The 19,306-nt window shown below is 49.4% G+C and overlaps 1 protein-coding gene across 2 annotated transcripts in view; it reads right to left on the reverse strand.

The window, feature by feature from the left end:
- The window catches only part of TGDS (TDP-glucose 4,6-dehydratase), a 201,155-nt gene that overhangs the window by 105,736 nt on the left and 76,113 nt on the right, over positions 1-19,306 (reverse strand). For both annotated transcript variants that reach the window (XM_063953018.1, XM_063953017.1), the window contains exon 8: positions 19,092-19,135. In XM_063953018.1, the coding sequence (XP_063809088.1) occupies positions 19,092-19,135 (44 nt within the window). The remainder of the gene's footprint in view (positions 1-19,091; positions 19,136-19,306) is intronic.

Consider the following 19,306-nt stretch of genomic DNA (forward strand, 5'->3'; position numbering starts at 1 on the left):
TGAGGCTTGGAGGAGGGTCATAGGGGGAGGAGCCAGTACACACCACCTGATCGTAAAGCTTTACTTTTTGTGCCCTGTCTCTTGCGGAGCCGCTATTCCCCCCCATGGTCCTTTCAGGAACCCCAGCATCCACTAGGACGATAGAGAAACTATGCTAAAATCCATGTATGTAGCAGCAGGTGTGATGCTGAGACCTGGATTGGTTGGCATTTGGGTCACTAAGGCGCTCATAATATGGCTTACAGAACTCAAATCTGCTTTACATGACGAAAACCTGATACTTCTTGTAAATCAAATGAGTGAGGCTGTAGAGTATCTCTGTACAGCGTCGACTGACGTCTGTCAGCTCACTTCTCGTATTTCATCGTCGCTAGTTACGGCACGAAGAGCACTCTGGCTGCGTGCTTATCATGCGGAGGCAGAGGTCAAACGAGGTATAGAGGCGTTGCCTTACGATGGCAAGAAGCTGTTTGGTCCTGAATTGGACGCATGGATTGCTGAGGCTACGGGAGGTAGGTCTGTTTTCTTACCATTGCCTCCACCGGTATCAAGAAGGAGGTACGCTGGACCTTCGTTCAAATCCGTTAGACATCAGTCCTTTCGAGGACGTGGCAGAGGAACAGCCACGCCTGCTAGACGTGGTCGCGGACGTGGTTTCCAACAAACCAACACAACTCGCCAGGACGCTAAGGTTACCGACAAGCCAGTGGCATGACGGGCTACCAGCCCATCTCGGTTCTCCGATTGTGGGAGCACGCCTTCAGACGTTCCATTTGGCGTGGTTCCACACATCCGCGGATGGGTGGATCCGCAATTTAGTGTTAAAAGGTTACAAAATAGAGTTCGACTGTCTTCCGCCGCTGCGGTTTTTCAAGACAGGATTGCCTCTGTTGGACGACAAGAGGACGGTTCTGCAAATTGCCATTCAGTCCCTACTGGATTCGGCAGTTTGGATTCCGGTCCCTGTACACCAACAGGGTCAGGGTTATTATTCAAGTCTGTTTGTGGTACCGAAGCCGGATGGCTCAGTCAGACCAATATTGAACTTAAAGGGTCTCAATCAGTACGTAACTTACTACAGATTCAAAATGGAGTCTCTGCGTTCGGTGATTGCGGGTTTAGAGCCAAAGGAATTTATGATTGCGCTAGATCTCAAGGATGCGTACTTACACATTCCAATTTGGCAGCCTCATCAGAGATTCTTACGGTTTGCAATACGCCAGAACCATTACCAGTTTCAGGCTCTACCGTTTGGCCTGTCATCAGCGCCTCGGGTATTCACCAAAGTGATGTCTGTGATGATAGCTCATCTCAGATCCCTGGGAGTGACAATAGTTCCGTATTTAGACGATCTGCTCATCAAAGCACCGTCTCAACAGATACTTCTCCAACATGTGCTGCTAACATACGATGTACTGGTTCACCACGGTTGGATTGTCAACTTCAAGAAATCACATCTAATTCCGTCTCAACGCCTTCAATTCCTAGGTATGATTCTCGATACGGTCAATCAAAGAATTTACCTACCACAGCAGAAAGTACAAATTCTACGCCATCTAGTACAATTAGTGCTCAAGCCACGCACAGTGTCTGTACACTTGTGCATTCGCCTCTTAGGCACAATGGTGGCAGTTTTCGAAGCGCTTCAGTTCGGAAGATTTCACTCGCGTCCTTTTCAACTGAATGTGCTCGCCCAGTGGTCGGCCTCGCATCTGCAGATTCACCACAGGGTGAGGTTGTCGCCAAGGGCAAGAGTATCTCTGCTCTGGTGGCTTAAGGAACACAATTTAACCGCAGGAAGACGGTTCGGAGGCTGGAATTGGATAATTCTAACTACGGACGCCAGTCTCAGAGGTTGGGGAGCGGTAATTCAAAATTGTCAGCTCCAGGGTCTCTGGGCGGATCACGAAAAAATTGCTGTCTATAAATGTCCTGGAACTCCGCGCAATTTACAATGCGCTACGACAAGCAGTGCACATGCTTCGCTCTCAGCCTGTCCAAGTGCAGTCAGACAATGCGACGGCGGTCGCATACATCAACAAACAAGGAGGAACGAGAAGCCGCATGGCAATGCGGGAAGTAGCTCGAATCCTCAATTGGGCGGAATGCCACCAGGTGATGTTGTCGGCCGTGTTCATTCCGGGAGTGGACAACTGGGAAGCGGATTATCTCAGTCGTCGGGATTTTCATCCAGGCGAATGGGCATTAAATCCAGAAGTGTTTCACATGTTGGTTCAGAGATGGGGTTATCCTCAGGTGGACCTGATGGCGTCTCGACACATGTGTCCAGAACAAGAGATCCAAAGGCAGTGGCGGTGGATGCTCTCACTGTCGTGTGGCCGTACAGTCTTGTGTATCTGTTTCCACCGTTTCCGTTGCTCCCTCTGGTGCTAAAACGGATCAAAAGAGAGTCTGTCACAGTCATACTAGTGGCGCCTCATTGGCCTCGGAGAGCTTGGTTCTCGGATCTCCGAGGACTACTCGCAGACGATCCTTGGCCGCTCCCACTACGTCCAGACCTGTTACAACAGGGTCCGTTCCTTTACCCCGATTTAGCGCGGCTGCGTTTGACGGGGTGGCTGTTGAGACCGCCCTCTTAAGAAGAGAGGGCATTCCAGAATCGGTTATACCAACCATGTTACGAGCTAGGAAGCCGGTTACGGCAGCTCATTATTACAGAATATGGCGTGCCTATATAGGTTGGTGTGAAGCTCGGAAGTTTCCGACATCATCTTTCAAGTTATCCCGCCTTTTGTTGTTTCTACAAACAGGGTTAGATGGAGGACTGCATTTATCTACACTAAAGGTGCAGGTATCTGCTTTGTCAATTTACTTTCAAAGACGATTGGCTCTATTGCCGTCTATACGCACTTTTCTCCAAGGTGTCCTCAGAGTACAGCCTCCATTCATTCCACCTACAGCGCCATGGGACTTGAATCTGGTTTTAGAGTTCTTACAGTCTTCATATTTTGAACCCTTACAGCAAGTGGATATAAAGTTTCTCACTTGGAAAACAATTTTTCTTCTAGCCTTAGCTTCGGCAAGGCGTGTTTCGTATTTGGGTGCCTTGTCATGCAAGTCACCGTATTTGGTGTTTCAGGATGACAGAGCGGAGCTTCGGACGAATCCCGCTTTCTTACCAAAGGTAGTGTCATCTTTTCACATCAATCAACCAATAGTAGTTCCTGTGTTGACAGCACATTCTGGAACTCTGCATGTGGTACGCGCATTACGCGTTTATGTATCCCGAACGTCTTCAGTTCGTAAGACGGATACGTTGTTTGTTCTCTATGATGCTGCCAAGATGGGTTGGCCAGCGTCTAAACAAACCTTATCCAGATGGATAAAACTAACCATACGTCAGGCTTACCTTCATGCTAGGTTACAACCACCTACATCAGTAACCGCTCATTCCACACGTTCTGTGGGAACTTCATGGGCAGCTGGTCGAGGAGCTTCTATGACGCAGCTTTGCCGTGCGGCTACATGGTCTTCAGTGCACACGTTTGTGCGCTTTTACAAGTTTGATACGTTTGCGGCATCAGCATCTAGCTTTGGCCGCCTAGTGTTACAGGTGCCAAACAGCTCTCCCGCCCACGGGGGAAGCTTTGGTACGTCCCAAGAGTACTCCAGTGACCCCTAGTGGATGATAAAGAAAATAGGATTTTGGTACTTACCAGGTAAATCCTTTTCTTTGAATCCATAGGGGGCACTGGACGCCCACCCAGAGCAGTTTTACCTGGGTTGTATTAAGCTCAGAGGAGCTTATGGTAACACATTTTCACCGATTGGTTCAAATTATAAAGGTCTATCGGTTATGGTGTCAACTGTTTAGTTGTCAGTAACGTTATGTGTCAACTTTGTTGTTGTCCGTTGTTATAGGAATTCTCCATTGTCAACCTCTCTATAGTTCCTGTTCGGCTCAGTAAAAAACACTGAGGTAGTACACTGAGGTACTCTGGGCTATGGAGGGGTGGAGTGTTCTAAATTTAAATATTCAGTGCTGTTCCTACGGAAGCCCGTCCATATCCCAAGAGTACTCCAGTGCCCCCTATGGATTCAAAGAAAAGGATTTACCTGGTAAGTACCAAAATCCTATTTTCCACAGTCTTCTACTGTGGAAAGTGGTTCAGCCCCGTGAAAATCGCTGGGCCGGGTGAAAATCGCTCAGTGTGTATGCACTGCGAGATTTTCCGGCCAGCGATTTTCACATCATCTCTCAGCATACACACTGGGCAAAAACGCCCAGTGTGTATGCACATATAGGCCCTCATTCCGAGTTGTTCGCTCGCTAGCTGCTTTTAGCAGCCGTGCAAACGCTAAGCCGCCGCCCTCTGGGAGTGGATCTTAGCAGAAGTGCGAATGAAAGGATCGCACAGCGACTACAAAATAATTTTGTGCAGCTTCAGAGTAGCTCCAGACCTACTCCTAGCTTGCGATCACTGCAGACTATTTAGTTCCTGTTTTGACGTCACGAACACGGCCTGCGTTCGGCCAGCCATGCCTACGTTTCATCTGGCACGCGTTTTTTCACTCACTCCCTGAAAACGGTCAGCTGACACCCAGAAACACCCACTTCCTGTCAATCACTCTGCGGTCAGCAGTGCGACTGAAAAGCGTCGCTAGACCTTGTGTAAAACTACATCGTTCGTTGTAATAGTACGACGCGCGTGTGCATTGTGCCGCATACGCATGTGCAGAACTGCCGTTTTTTTGTCTAATCGCTGCGCTGGGAACGAAAGCAGCTAGCGATCAACTCGGAATGACCACCTTAATCTCTTCAACGCAGCTTGGAATTATGGTTCTCCTCACTCCCAGGTTTTCAGATTAAGATGACATTTGACATTTTCCCAGGGCTCTAGGTAGGGGGAGGACAGTGGGTGGTAGTGCAGTCTTATTGCCATGTCCACAATTCATACATGCTTCTAAAAACCCCCTCCATACACTTGGATCCTAATACAACAAGCAAATAAACAAAAACATAACACACATAGGATCATTTATTTATTATTATTATTTTTTTTTTTTTTTAAGTACTGGCAATGAGGACCTCTGCATGTTCCATGCAGTGGAAGGGGATTGAAAATCCTATTTTCTCTAGCATCCATAAGGGACATTGGGGAATTAGTACGATGGGGACATCCCAAAGCTTCAAGAATGGGCGGGAACGTGCGTAGACATCTGCAGCACCGCCTGCCCAAACTGGGTATCCTCTTTGGCCAGGGTATCAAATTTGTAGAACTTCACAAAGGTGTTCTTCCCTGACCAGGTAGCAGCTCGGCAATGTTGCAAGGCAGAGACTCCACGGGCAGCCGCCCAGGAAGAGCCCACTGGTCTTGTAGAGTGGGCCTTCAGAGACTGTGGGACAGGTAACGCTGCCGACACATAGGCCTGTTGGATAGTAAGCCTATGCAAATGAGCAATGGACTGCTACAACGCAGGGCAACCCTTTTTCTGCGCATTATAAAGCACAAACAAGGAATCAGTCTTTCTGATCTGAGCTGTTCTCTTGAAATAGATCTTCAAAGCTCGCACAGCATCCAATGCCTCCGGAGGAGCAGAATTTCCAGAACCAGACGGAACCACAATAGGTTGATTTAAGGGGAACGCAGAGACGACCTTTGGCAGGAACTGCTGCCTAATCATGAGCTACGCTCTGTCCTCGTAAAAGACCAAGTAGGGACTTTTACACGACAAGGCCCCCCAATTCTGAGACACGCCTAGCAGAAGCCAGGGCCAGTAACATCACCGTCTTCCACGTGAGGTACTTGTCTTCTACCGTCAACAGAGGTTCAAATCAGGAAGACTGTAGGCGGCACAAAAGGAGGTTGTATGTGGAGTACCCGCTGCAAGAAGGTCTGGACTTCTGGCAACACTGCCAATTTCTTCTGGAACAAAATTGAGAGAGATGAAATCTGGACCTTAATGGAACCCAGGCGTAAGCCCTTATCCACATCAGCCTGCAGGAAACGTAAGAAACGTCCCATGTAGAACTCTGCTGGCGGATACGTGCATTCCTCGCACCAAGAGACATATTTTCTCCAGATATGATGATAGTGTTTTGACGTCAGATGCTTCCTGACCTGAACCAAGGTAGCAATAACCTTTTTCGGAAAGGCCTTTGTGAGCTAGGATGTTCCGCTCAACCTCTATGCCGGCAAACTAAGTTGCCGTAAATCTGGGTAGACGAACGGCCCTTGTTGAATAAGATCTCTTCTCATCGGCAGAGGCCAAGGGTCTTCGATGGACATGTACAGAAGATCCGCAAGTCACGCCCTTCGAGGCCAATCCGGGGCAATCAGAATTGCCTGGACTCTTTGATTCCTGATTCGCTTTAGCACTCTTGGGATCAATGGAATCGGAGGAAACAGGTAGACCAGCCGCTAAGGCCAAGGCGACGTCAGCGCATCTACTGCCCTCGCCTGATTGTCCCTGGTGCGTGAGCAATACCAGGGAAGCTTCTTGTTGAGTCGAGAAGCCATCATGCCTATTTGAGGGCAGCACCACTGGTCGATGATCTGCTGAAACACCTGATGGTGGAGCCCCCAACTCTCCCGGGTGGAGATTTTGACGACTCAGGAAGTCCGCTTCCCAGTTGTCCACACCCGGAATGAAGATTGCGGACATTGCTCTTGCATTTCTTTCTGCCCAGGGGAGTATCTCTGACACCTCTCGCATGCAGGCCATGCTTTTTGTCCCTACTTGCTGATTTATGTACGCCACCGCCGTGGCGTTATCTGACTGAACTTGGATCGCGTGATCCCTGAGTAGAGGAGAGGCCTGAAGCAGAGCATTGTAGATCGCCCGAAGTTCCAGAATAAAGGATCGCCTCATATGAGGCTACCATTTTCCCCAATGATCTTATGCAAAGATGGATGGATATTCGAGCACGCCGTAGAACCATTCGAACCATCTCCTGGAGTGTTCTCGCTTTGTCCTCTGGGAGGAACACTTTTTGGGCCACAGTATCCAGCAACATTCCCAGGAACAGGAGCCACTGAGTTGGCTCCAGGTGGGACTTCTGTAAATTAGTGATCCATCCATGGTGTGACAGAAGTTGGATAGTGTGGTCTATATGGAGCAATAAAAGCTCCCTGGATCTTGCCTTTATCAAGAGATCGTCCAGATAAGGCACAATATTGACCCCCTGGACCCGAAGTTAGAACATCATCTCCGCCATCACCTTAGTGAACACCCTCGGAGCTGTGGACAGGCCGAAGGGTAGCACCTGGAACTGGTAGTGATCGTTCAGCAGGGCAAACCTCAGGTAAGCCTGGTGAGGTGGCCAAATCAGGATATGGAGATAGGCGTCCTTTATATCCAGTGAGACCATGAACTCCCGTTCAAGGCCCGCAATCCCTGCTGGTAAGGAGTCCATCTTGAACTTGAAAACCTTTAGGTATGGATCAAAAGATTTTAGATTCAAAATGGGCCTTGCCAAACAGTCTGGTTTTGGTGCCACGAACAGGTTGGAGTAGTAACCCTTTCCCTGTAGTTGCAGTCGCACTGGAACAATGACTTGGGACTAGACCAACTTTAAGATGGCCTGTTGCAGCGTAACACACGTATCCTCCAAAGCTGGTAAGCTTGATTTGAAAAATCGTTGGGCAGGAGCATCTTCAAACTCCAGTTTGTAGCCCTGAGAAAACTAGATTTATGGTAAGAACTTACCTTTGTTAAATCTCTTTCTGCGAGGTACACTGGGCTCCACAAGGATAGACATTGGGGTGTAGAGTAGGATCTTGATCCGAGGCACCAACAGGCTTAAAGCTTTGACTGTTCCCAGAATGCACAGTGCCGCCTCCCTGCACAGGAGCTCAGTTTTTAGTTAACCAGCCCAATGCAGTAGCAGGAAAAGAGACGACAACGGTTAGTAGCCACATACACCACACTCTCACGACAGGAGAAGTGTCAGCGGCTAATGCCATACCAACCCAAAGAAGCTAAGTGCGCCAGGGTGGGCGCCTTGTGGAGCCCAGTGTACCTCGCAGAAAGAGATTTAATAAAGGTAAGTTCTTACCATAAATCTCGTTTTCTGCTGCGGGGTACACTGGGCTCCACAAGGATAGACATTGGGGACGTCCTAAAGCAGTTCCTTATGGGAGGGGATGCACTGTAGCGGGCACAAGAACCCGGCGTCCAAAGGAAGCATCCTGGGAAGCGGCAGTATTGAAGACATAGAACCTCATGAACGTGTTCACTGAGGACCACGTAGCCGCCTTGCACAATTGATTAAGGGTCGCACCACGTTGGGCCGCCCAAGAAGGTCCAACAGATCGAGTAGAATGGGCCGTAATGTGAGCAGGAGCCGACAGACCAGCCCTCACATAAGCATGTGCAATCACCATTCTAATCCATCTGGCCAAAGTTTGCTTGTGAGCAGGCCAGCCCCGTTTGTGAAATCCAAACAGTACAAAGAGAGAATCAGATTTCCTAAGGGAAGCAGTTCTCTTCACATAGATACGGAGAGCCCGTACCACATCTTTGGGAGACAGATCAGGAGAAACAAGTGCCGGAACCACAATCTCCTGGTTAAGGTGGAACGAGGAAACCACCTTAGGTAAATATCCGGGACGAGTCCTAAGAACCGCCCGGTCACGGTGAAATATCAGATATGGGCAAATACAGGACAAGGCACCCAAATCCGACACTGTTCTAGCTGAAGCAATAGCCAGCAGAACCACCACCTTAAGGGAAAGCCACTTAAGATCAGCTGAACCAAGAGGTTCAAACGGAGACTCTTGAAACGCTTCCAAGACCACCGACAAGTCCCAAGGAGCCACAGGCGGGACATAGGGAGGTTGGATACGCAACACACCCTGAGTAAAGGTATGCACATCAGGTAAGGTTGCAATTTTTCTCTGAAACCACACCGACAAGGCAGAAATATGAACCTTGAGGGAGGCCAGACGCAGGCCTACGTCCAGGCCCTGCTGAAGAAAAGCCAACAACTTGGCTATACTAAACTTGGAAGCGTCATAATCGTTAGATGCGCACCAAACAAAGTAAGAATGCCAGACCCTATAGTAAATCCGAGCTGAAGCCGGTTTCCGGGTTCGCAACATGGTTTGAATGATCGCCTCAGAAAACCCTTTAGCTCTTAAGACGGAAGCTTCAAGAGCCACGCCGTCAAAGACAGCCGGGCTAGGTCCTGGTAGAAACAGGGGCCCTGAACGAGGAGGTCTGGGCGTTGTGGAAGTAGAATTGGACGCTCTGACGATAGGCCTCGCAGGTCTGAGAACCAGCGCCGTCTGGGCCACGCTGGAGCGATGAGAAGCAGAATTGCTTTTTCTTGCTTGAACTTCCGAATTACCCTGGGCAGGATTGACACCGGAGGGAACACGTACGGCAGCCGAAACCTCCACGGCACATCCAGCGCATCCACAAAAGCTGCTTGAGGATCCATTGTCCTTGCTCCGAAGACCGGAACCTTGTGATTGTGTCGAGACGCCATCAGATCTACGTCTGGAAGACCCCACTTTTCCACTAGGAGTTGAAACACTTCTGGATGGAGGCTCCACTCGCCGGCATGTAACTCCTGATGACTGAGAAAGTCCGCTTCCCAATTCAGGACTCCCGGAATGAAGATTGCCGATATGGCCGGTAGATGGCGTTCCACCCAATGTAGAATCCGTGAGACTTCCCTCATTGCCAGACGGCTTCGAGTGCCACCTTGATGATTTATGTAAGCCACTGTGGTGGCGTTGTCCGACTGCACTTGAACAGGACGGTTCTGAATTAAATGCTGGGCTAGGTTCAATGCATTGAAGACCGCCCGCAATTCCAGAATGTTGATTGAGAGGAGGGACTCCTCCTTGGTCCACCGACCGACCCTGAAGGGAGTTTTGCTCCAGTACCGTGCCCCAACCTCTTAGACTGGCATCTGTCGTCAACAGGACCCAGTTGGATATCCAGAAGGGACGGCCCCTGCACAATCGTTGGTCCCGGAGCCACCAGAGCAGCGACAGACGGACCTCCGGAGTCAATGATATAATTTGAGACCTGATCCGGCCCACTTGGCGAGAATGGAATTGAGCATACTCCACCATGTCGAATGCTGATACCATTAGGCCCAGCACCTGCATCGCCGAATGTATCGACACTTGCGGACGAGAAAGGAAGCAACGACTCCTGTCCTGAAGCTTCAGGACTTTCTCCTGACACAAGAACAACCTCTGGTTGTTAGTGTCCAATAGCGCTCCCAGATGCACCATGCTCTGAGCAGGGATCAGGGAGGATTTCTTCCAGTTGATGAGCCACCCGTGGGCTTGTAGAAACCGGACCGTCATATCTAGATGACGTAGGAGAAGTTCCAGGGAATTTGCCAGGATTAACAAGTAGTCCAGATACGGCAGTATCCTGACCCCTTGACGGCGGAGTACCACCGTCATGACTTTGGTGAAGACTCGCGGAGCCGTTGTTAAACCAAAAGGTAACGCCCGAAACTGGTAATGAAGGTTGCCAATAGCAAACCTCAGGTATTGCTGATGTGACGCTGCTATAGGAATATGCAGGTAAGCATCATGTATGTCCAGGGAGACCATGTAGTCCCCAGGTTCCAAGGCCAGAACTATAGAGCGAAGGGTTTCCATACGGAACTTGGAAACCTTCACAAACCTGTTCAATGCCTTGAGGTCGAGAATGATCCGGGAGGACCCATTCGGTTTCGGGACTAGAAACAGCGGAGAATAGTACCCCCGGCCCCTCTGCGCAAGAGGCACCTGTACTACTACTCCTGTATCCAGGAGGGTCTGTACCACCGAATGCAGAGTGTTTGCCTTTGTCTGGTCCAACGGGACGTCTGTCTGGCAAAATCGATGAGGGGGTCGGTTTTTGAAGGCTATGGTGTAACCTCGAGTGACGACTTCCCGTACCCTGGCATCTGAAGTGGTCTTCAACCATTCCTGGGTATACCCTAAAAGCCGGCCCCCCACCCTGGGATCCCCCAGGGGGAGGCCCGTCCCGTCATGCGGCAGGCTTATTGGCCTTGGAAGCTGGCTGACGGGCCGCCCAGGCTCTTTTGGGCTTTGGCTTACCAGGTTTGGAAGTGCGTGCCTGCTTGTTGTACGCCTGAGCTTTTGCTTTACCTGAAGGACGAAAGGGGCGAAAGGAAGTACCTTTAGCCTTCGACACAGAAGGAGCGGTACTTGGCAGACAGGCAGTTTTGGCAGTAGCCAAGTCAGCCACTATCTTATTTAAGTCCTCCCCAAACAGAATATCTCCCTTGAAAGGGAGTACCTCCAGGGTTTTTCTAGAATCCAGATCCACAGACCAGGATCTCAGCCACAATATCCGGCAAGCCAGGACTGACGCAATAGAGGCCTTGGCTGCTAGGATACCGGCATCAGAAGCCGCCTCTTTAATATAGCGAGAAGATGTGACAATATATGACAAGCATTGTCTAGCATGGTCAGAGGAGATTTCAGCTTCCAACTCCAAGGCCCATGCTTCAATAGCCCCTGCAGCCCATGTCGCTGCAATAGTGGGCCTTTGTGCAGCACCCGTGAGGGTGTAATTCACTTTCAGACAACCCTCCACACGTTTATCCGTAGGCTCTTTTAGAGATGTGACGGTAGTGACAGGTAGAGCTGAGGAAACCACCATCCTAGCCACATGTGAGTCTACTGGAGGAGGCGTTTCCCAATTCTTAGACAGCTCTGGTGCGAGGGAATAGCGAGTCAGCATCTTCTTTTGAGAAGAAAACTTCGTACCCGGGTTTTCCCAGGGTTCCTGACGTATATCCACTAGGTGGTCAGAGTGAGGTAAAACTTGTTTAACCACCTTCTGACGCTTGAACCTATCTGGTTTCTTAGGAGGGACGGATGGCTCGGGATCATCCGTAATCTGTAGAATTAATTTAAAAGCCTCCAAAAGATCAGGAACATCCACATGTGAACTACCCTCCCCATCAGCAGAATCCGAGTCAGAACCTGTGGGGTCAGCATAAGTGCCGTCTTCATCAGACGAGGTGTCAGTGACAGCAGTGGATTATGAGGAGACAAGCGCTCGCTTAGAGGAACCCTTGGGCTTAGGCGAGCGATGGTCAGACTTTTTAGTAGTCAGGGACTGGTTCAACTTCTTCAATTGAGCAGATAAATCGTCCGCCCATGGCGGGTTAGCTGCAGGGACCACATACGGTTGTACCGGCATAGGGGGTCCCATAGGGGGTGTTAGTTTATTAACTAGTGTATGTAGAAGCGTGGAAAAAGCAGCCCACGGTGGGTCATTATGTACCGCCGTTGCCACCGTCCCACTGGGGGGCAAGGAGCCCCCAGAACCTGAGCCCACAGCTGCTATATTCTCCTCATAGGGATCTGTGGCTTCAGCAACACTGGCAGTGTGTTCAGCCCCAGAACCGTTACCCTCAGAAGCAGACATGATATAACTTGCAGTTTCAGGTAACACAGTACAATTGGCAGCAGCACAATACCTCTTACCCAAACCCCTGCGCAGTGTAGTCAGCACCAGCAGAGATAAGGAGAGATATGGTGACTAAATCACAGAGAAAAATACGTATTAAAGTATATCTTTGTGAAAATCCTATATCAATATAAAACCTGAAGCACCAAGCCCCCTCAGGTTATAGAATATAGGGATAGCAAGTTGAGTGAAAGACACGAAATGGAAACCACTCAGCTATCTAATGCACACACAGATAGTCACAGTTTGTATAATGCAGAGGTTATTACTAACAATAATACTGCACTGGACTAGCTTATAAATATAGCTATATAGTCAATAGATATAACACTACACAGTAAGTACTGGATATATATCACAGGGTAATTGTACTAGAAAACCCTGACTAAATGCACTCTTTCTTAACTAGCACTCTCTAAAAAGGCAGGTAGAATACTTAAGTGTCATGTAAAGTCACAGCACTGACAACCAGGCGGCTTTACACAGGAGGATTTGACCAAGCAGTCCCAGGAACAGTGAAGCTGAGAGATAATGGCGCCCAGACACTGACAGGGAGTGAGGGAGAGACAGATATGCAACTCCAGGGCGGGAACATTTGCGGGAAATGGCGCCTTGGGGCTGTCGGAGGGGCTTCAGGTCTAAGCCTTATCCCCCTGCTGGCAAAACCACCGGGTACTGTGGGCTACTGAAAATGGTTTAGAGAGAAAACCTGACCTGCAGCCATGCCCTGGTGATCTAGTGGGATCGCCTGTACTGCCACAGTGTCCACCGCCAGCGCACGCGGCCCGCCTCCCACTGACCGCGCCGGATCGCGATAAAGACCGGGTCCCGCAAGCGGGTCCCACTCACCACCTCCCGAAGCGCAGCCACACGATCCCGTAGAGCCCCCGTCGTGTGTGCCTGACGTGAAGAAAACCGGAGCCTCCTGCTGTAGTTACCCGGCAACCAGGGCTCGGGAGTGTACAGCGCCGCTGGGGAGAGCTGCAGCAGTGAATGTCTTCTGACATTTACCACCGCTGCTGCCCTTGTAGTCTTCACTTTTTTCTTCAAAAAAAGCTCTTCTTAGGGCTGCCTGGAGCAGCCCCGCTGTTATGTGCCTGCTTACTGCAGCACCAACTACAAAACGGAGCTCCTGTGCAGGGAGGCGGGGTTATAGAGGAGGCGGCACTGTGCATTCTGGGAACAGTCAAAGCTTTGAGCCTGCTGGTGCCTCGGATCAAGATTCTACTCTACACCCCAATGTCTATCCTTGTGGAGCCCAGTGTACCCCGCAGCAGAAATGAGGTCTTTTGCCCGGGTGGTCTTCAGTATGCAGACTGCCGGAATCCCGACAGCCGGCATACCGACAGATTTTCTCCCTCGTGGGGGTCCAAGACCCCCCTGGAGGGAGAATAAATAGCGTGGCAAGCGCAGCAAGCCCGCAAGGGCCTCATTTGCGCTCACCACGCTGTCGGTATGCCGGTGGTCGGGCTCCCGGCGCCAGTATGCTGGTCGCCGGGAGCCGGCCGCCGGCATACCATACTACACCCCTTTTGCACAGGTATCCTGGCAGAAACTCTCTAAGATGCGGCTGAAGTGACACAGCCGAGCTCCCACCTCGAGATCCCCTCGGGTGGGTGGGCACCGTCATGCTGAGGCCTCAGTGGAAGCTGAACTGGTGCTCTGTTCCTAAAAACCTGTGGTTGCTGGTTTTCTGGTCTTACCTCTGGTGCCTCTAGTCGCATTGGAGGCACCTCTGGCCCTAGATCTAAATCTGTTAGACCGAAAGGACTGGGCAGACGTCCCCGGGTAGGAACGTCTAGCCGGCGGGGCCCCAGAGGGGAGAAGCGTGGACTTCCCCGCAGTGACTTTAGAAATCCCTGTATCCAATTCAACCCTGAAGAGCCAATCCCCTGAAAAAGTAGGAGACTCTACACTGCGCTTGAACTCTGCGTCCGCTATCCACTGATGCAACCACAAAGCTCTGCGCACCGACACTTCCATAGCAGTGGTCCTAGCATTAATATTGCATATCTCCTTGAGAGAGTCACACAGGACGCGCGCATTGTCTTGAATGTGTTTTAGGAGAGTCACCGTAGTGACCAGGGACATATCCCCCGAGAGGCCCTCTTGAATTTGAGTGGCCCACGTATGAATGGCATGCGTCATCCAGCAACCCGCTATGACCGGACATGATGATATACCAGCCGCTGTGTAAATAGACTTCAGTGTAGTCTCTATTTTCATATCCCCAGGGTCCTTTATGGTAAAGGAGCCCGGAGCTGGTAGCACAGCCTTTTTAGACAGGCGAGACACTGATACGTCTACGGCCGGGGTTCTTCCCCGATTTTCCTGCCTTCAGGAGTGTGTAAAAATCGTTTTGTCACTTGGCATTTCTTATCTGGATTTCTCCGGGCTAACTTAAACAGGTCATCCAGTTCCGCAGAATCAGGGAAAGTGACACGGAGTTTGTTCTGTGTTAAGAAAAAGGACTGCTGTGCTGCAGCGTCCTCTAGAGGGAGTTTTAAAGCGTCCCGTATGGCAGGAATGAGGGGCTCAATACCCTGTGCAGAAGGGGAATCCCCAGTAACAGGATCCAAGTCCTCCCCCTCCTCCTGTATCTCCTCATCAGCGGGGCTGTTGAACATCTGCCCTTGCAGCTAGGTCTGCAACGGCCTGCTACAGTTGTTGAGTCTTTTGAGTATTAGCAGTGAGCTAAGATGACATATCTGACATCACCCCCCCCCCCCCCCCCCCTCCCTCCTTCCATCCTACCCCCTCACTGAGTTGTGAGTACTGGCTGCATTGTTCATATGATATGGAACCAAATGTCCAGGGAGAGAATCTGGTGTGACATACACTGCATGATTGGTGTTTTACCATGTTTACAGTAGACAACACTTACATACACTTACACACAGACAAGTAATATAATATCAAGCCTGCCCTAACTGTATATGAGAGGGAGACAGAGGAAGGAACAGCATACCCAAGCTAAGCAGCCCCAGTGAGACTGCAAGCTGTTTTATCATGGTGTAACACCAGAGTTTTTGTCCTTTTCAGGACATAGATTGCGTACAATAGCGGCTCTCCCCCTTTGCTACACCCCTGTACCAGTTTTCCTGCGTATCCTGTCTGGAGAATCTGTGTGTGCCTGCTGCTGCAGCTGTAAGCAGAGGAAGGTGCCAAAATGCCGCTGGTCCCGGTCTAAAGGAAGCTCCGCCCCCTGTAATGGTGCCCAAGCTATGTAGATTTTTTATACTGGCAATGTCTCCCACAGAGTGTAAAACGATGTAAAGATACATGTTTTCACTACCGCTGGCCAGTGTACGCAGGGGGCTATAGCGGATCCCCCCCAGGGAGAGTTCCGAATGCCGTCCCTGCGTTTGCTCCGCACCAAGAACCGGGGGAACCCCCTAGCGGGGACCCTGGTTTGTACTCCCCACTCTTCTCACCTTCAGACATCTGTTAGGGGTGTTCGGCGTGCTGCGATTGCGACAGCTAAGGCGCAGTGCCCCGCTGTACAAGAACCTCTCAGGGTGGCGGTCCTGCAGCGGGGATGCGGTTCCGACGCCTGAAGAGACAGGTAATCCCCCCCCCCCCCCAACTCCCACGGTGCAGGTATGCTGTTTTCCAAACAACATATCGAAAATAATAAAGCTTTAAAATAAACTGAAGAAAACTCTCTGGAGCTGCAGAGATGTGCATCCTCTCCTGAGGGCTCTTTTTTCTAAACTGCCTGTGGGAGGGGGCATAGAAGGGAGGAGCCAGCACAGCCAGTGAAGACAATTTAAAGTGCATCGGCTCCTTTGGACCCAGTCTATACCACAATATCCCTTATGGATCCTAGAGAAATTACCTTTAATATATATCCTCCCATTAAACATAGTGACTTTGATCACATGACAAATCTGGTCAGGAAAACATTGTACACAGAACTGAAAGGCAAGCAACAGACAAATCCTAACCATCTGAGGTGGAAACATTACTACTATCAACATCTACCTAGCACCATCATACTTCACAGCGTAATGTAATTGAGAATAAACACAGATATAATAAGACTGGGAATTAACGCAGAGGGAGATGTCAGAGATTCCTGACGTTACAATCTATGGGGTCGATTCAATTCAGTGCGCTGTTAGGTCCGACTACAGGTTTTCCGTTTGCACCTCTCCTGAGGTGCGAGCAGAAATCCGATAAAACTAGTACCGCAATGCTGTTTTGTACCTTAGCACGGCGCAAGCAGCAATGCGAGGGTGCACTTAAGTCAGGGCGCATTTTAAATCGTAACAGTGTTAAATGTCTAAATGGGCATTTATATTTTTAATAGGAGTTGGTTCAACCTCTCAGATCACCTTCGGTGAGGTCCAGCTATTGTGGCTTTCAGTTTTGGAAAGGACACAAACATACACGGGCTGGAAAGGGGCAGGGCTCATTATGATAAGCAAACTCTTAAGGCCCGTACACACTGGTCGATATATCGGCCGTTCTCTTGAACGGCCAATATATCGCGGGACCGTCGGCCAGTGTGTACGGCCGATACGTCTGTGAACTCAGTCGTTCACAGACGTATCGCGTCGGCCCCGCAGCACAGCCGACGGCCAATATATCTACCGATATATTGGTGCGTCGCTGTGTGTGTACGGGGCGGTCGGCCGACCGCCCGTACACAAGCTGCGGCGGCCGGAGGTGATTGACAGCTGAACTGGGCGGGCGTGTGTACACGCCCGCCCAGTTCATGACGTCAGTCCCCGACGGATCGGGCAGTGTGTATGCTGAACACACTGCTCGATCCGTCCATAGATATATCTGCAGATCAATTGATCGGCAGATATATCTATTAGTGTGTACCCACCTTAAGTCATCTAATCACTTAAGCATCTAGCCTATAATAGAAGACAGATTGCTTAATGGAGAACCTGTTACCAGTCTAACGTGGAATGTTTAGAATTTTATAAAGGGATGACCATTTTGTACAGCCCCTGATACTCTGAACTGCTAAAGAGACAGTGCAGCAACTTTCAGCAAGGGAAGCAGTGCACTAACATGTTGTACAATTATCATACACAGCGCACACTTTTTGTCCTGTGATTGCAGTTAAGTATATATATATATATATATATATATATATATATATATATATACACACACACACACACACACACACGCACATTAGTTATCAGTCTATTATATACAGAGAGAGAGAGAGAGATAGAAGGTCCTGATATCGTCGCTACACACTAAGCAATTTTCTTTTAAGTCACATATTTTCTGCCACACTACACTGAATTTGCATGTGTCTGCCCATCGGCACTACACACTAAGCGATTTTCTTTTAAGTCACATATTTTCTGCCACACTACATTGAATTTGCATGTGTCTGCCCACAAGGAGAATGTGATAATCAAGATAAATCACAGGAAATATGGGCAGATTAACGAGAATGCACACGCACTGCACAATGGTGGTCATTCCGAGTTGATCGCAGCCAGCAACTTTTAGCTACTGCTGCGATTAACAGTCCACGCCTATGGGGGAGTGTATTTTAGCTTAGCAGGGCTGCGATCGCTTGTGCAGCCCTGCTAAGCTAAAAAAATTTCAAGCAGAAGTAGAGCAGCCCTGGACATACTTACCCTGTGCGATGGATCCAGCGATGATGATGACGTCACACCTCTGCCCTCCGTTGTCCTGGACACGCCTGCGTTTTACTCACCACTCCCCGAAAACGCTCATCAACGGTCCGGATCCGCCCATCCACGCCTCCTTCCTGTCAATCTTCTTAGCAGTCGCCGCTGCGACCGCTCCCGATGTTAGCCGCAACGTAACCCGCCGACCCGTCGCCGGGCAACGTCGCGCACGTGCACTGTGCCCGCCATGCATGCGCATTCCGCTCCCGTTCGCACCGCAGCGAAAAACCGCTGCGTGCGAACGGGTCGGAATGACCCCCAATATCGGGACCTTTTGGACAATATCTTCTAGCAAGTCTGACCAATTCAATAATGGAAACAGTGCGTTTCTGCCGCTCTTGGACCGTTTTATTGTTGTTTGACCAAAACGGTCATGCCTACGCACTACACCAAAAACAGGCCGATCACAAGATTGTTGTCAAATCATCCCATTAATTGTATAGTGTGTACCTAGGTTTAGGGGTCTATTCAATGACTGTTGGAGAGTTAGCTGGCAATTCTGACAGGTTTTGCCCGTTTTTGACAATGCTGATCCGACTTTTTTTGTAGTCGAATCAGCATTGTCGAAAACGGGCCAAAATCCTGTCGGAATTGGCCACTAATTCGACAAAACACGTGGCTCCACGGCTAATCAGCCGATCCACGTGGTTTTCGACAAGTGCCGGTTTTTCAGACTGTCGGAAAAACAGCACTGTCATTGAATGCAAATTTGACCTATTTCTGTCAAAAAGTGCAATTTTTTCAGACTGTCGTTAAAACAGCACCAACTGAATAGACCCATTAGTCTGATAAGCTCTGCCTTTTGTAGGCGCCTATGGCTGAAATATGGGGGCATACAAGCCACCAGTTTGTTACTGCTAACACTGCAATAAAATCTAACGTAAATGCAAGAAACACTTTGCAATACAAATGCATATCTGTGAAATTATTAACTGGACAGCATCATTGGTCTCTGCTATCATCAAGGATATCTTCTACAAAAATGTTCTCACAGAGACTTACCATTTTCTGTTATGCAGCAACAAAGAAATAAACTTTGGTATAACCTAAAAAAAAAAAAAAAGGAAAACAATTATAAAGTTTACAAAAATATGTATTTTACCTTTAATACAATGCTTCAATGAGACAATAAAGTTTGCATCCTGAGAAAATCTCAAGAATAGAAATATACTGGTTAGTCAACAGGGACCTCGTCTAATACAGGTTTTCATTTTATT

This window comes from Pseudophryne corroboree, chromosome 2, assembly GCF_028390025.1.
Source record: "Pseudophryne corroboree isolate aPseCor3 chromosome 2, aPseCor3.hap2, whole genome shotgun sequence".
Lineage (NCBI taxonomy): Eukaryota > Metazoa > Chordata > Amphibia > Anura > Myobatrachidae > Pseudophryne > Pseudophryne corroboree.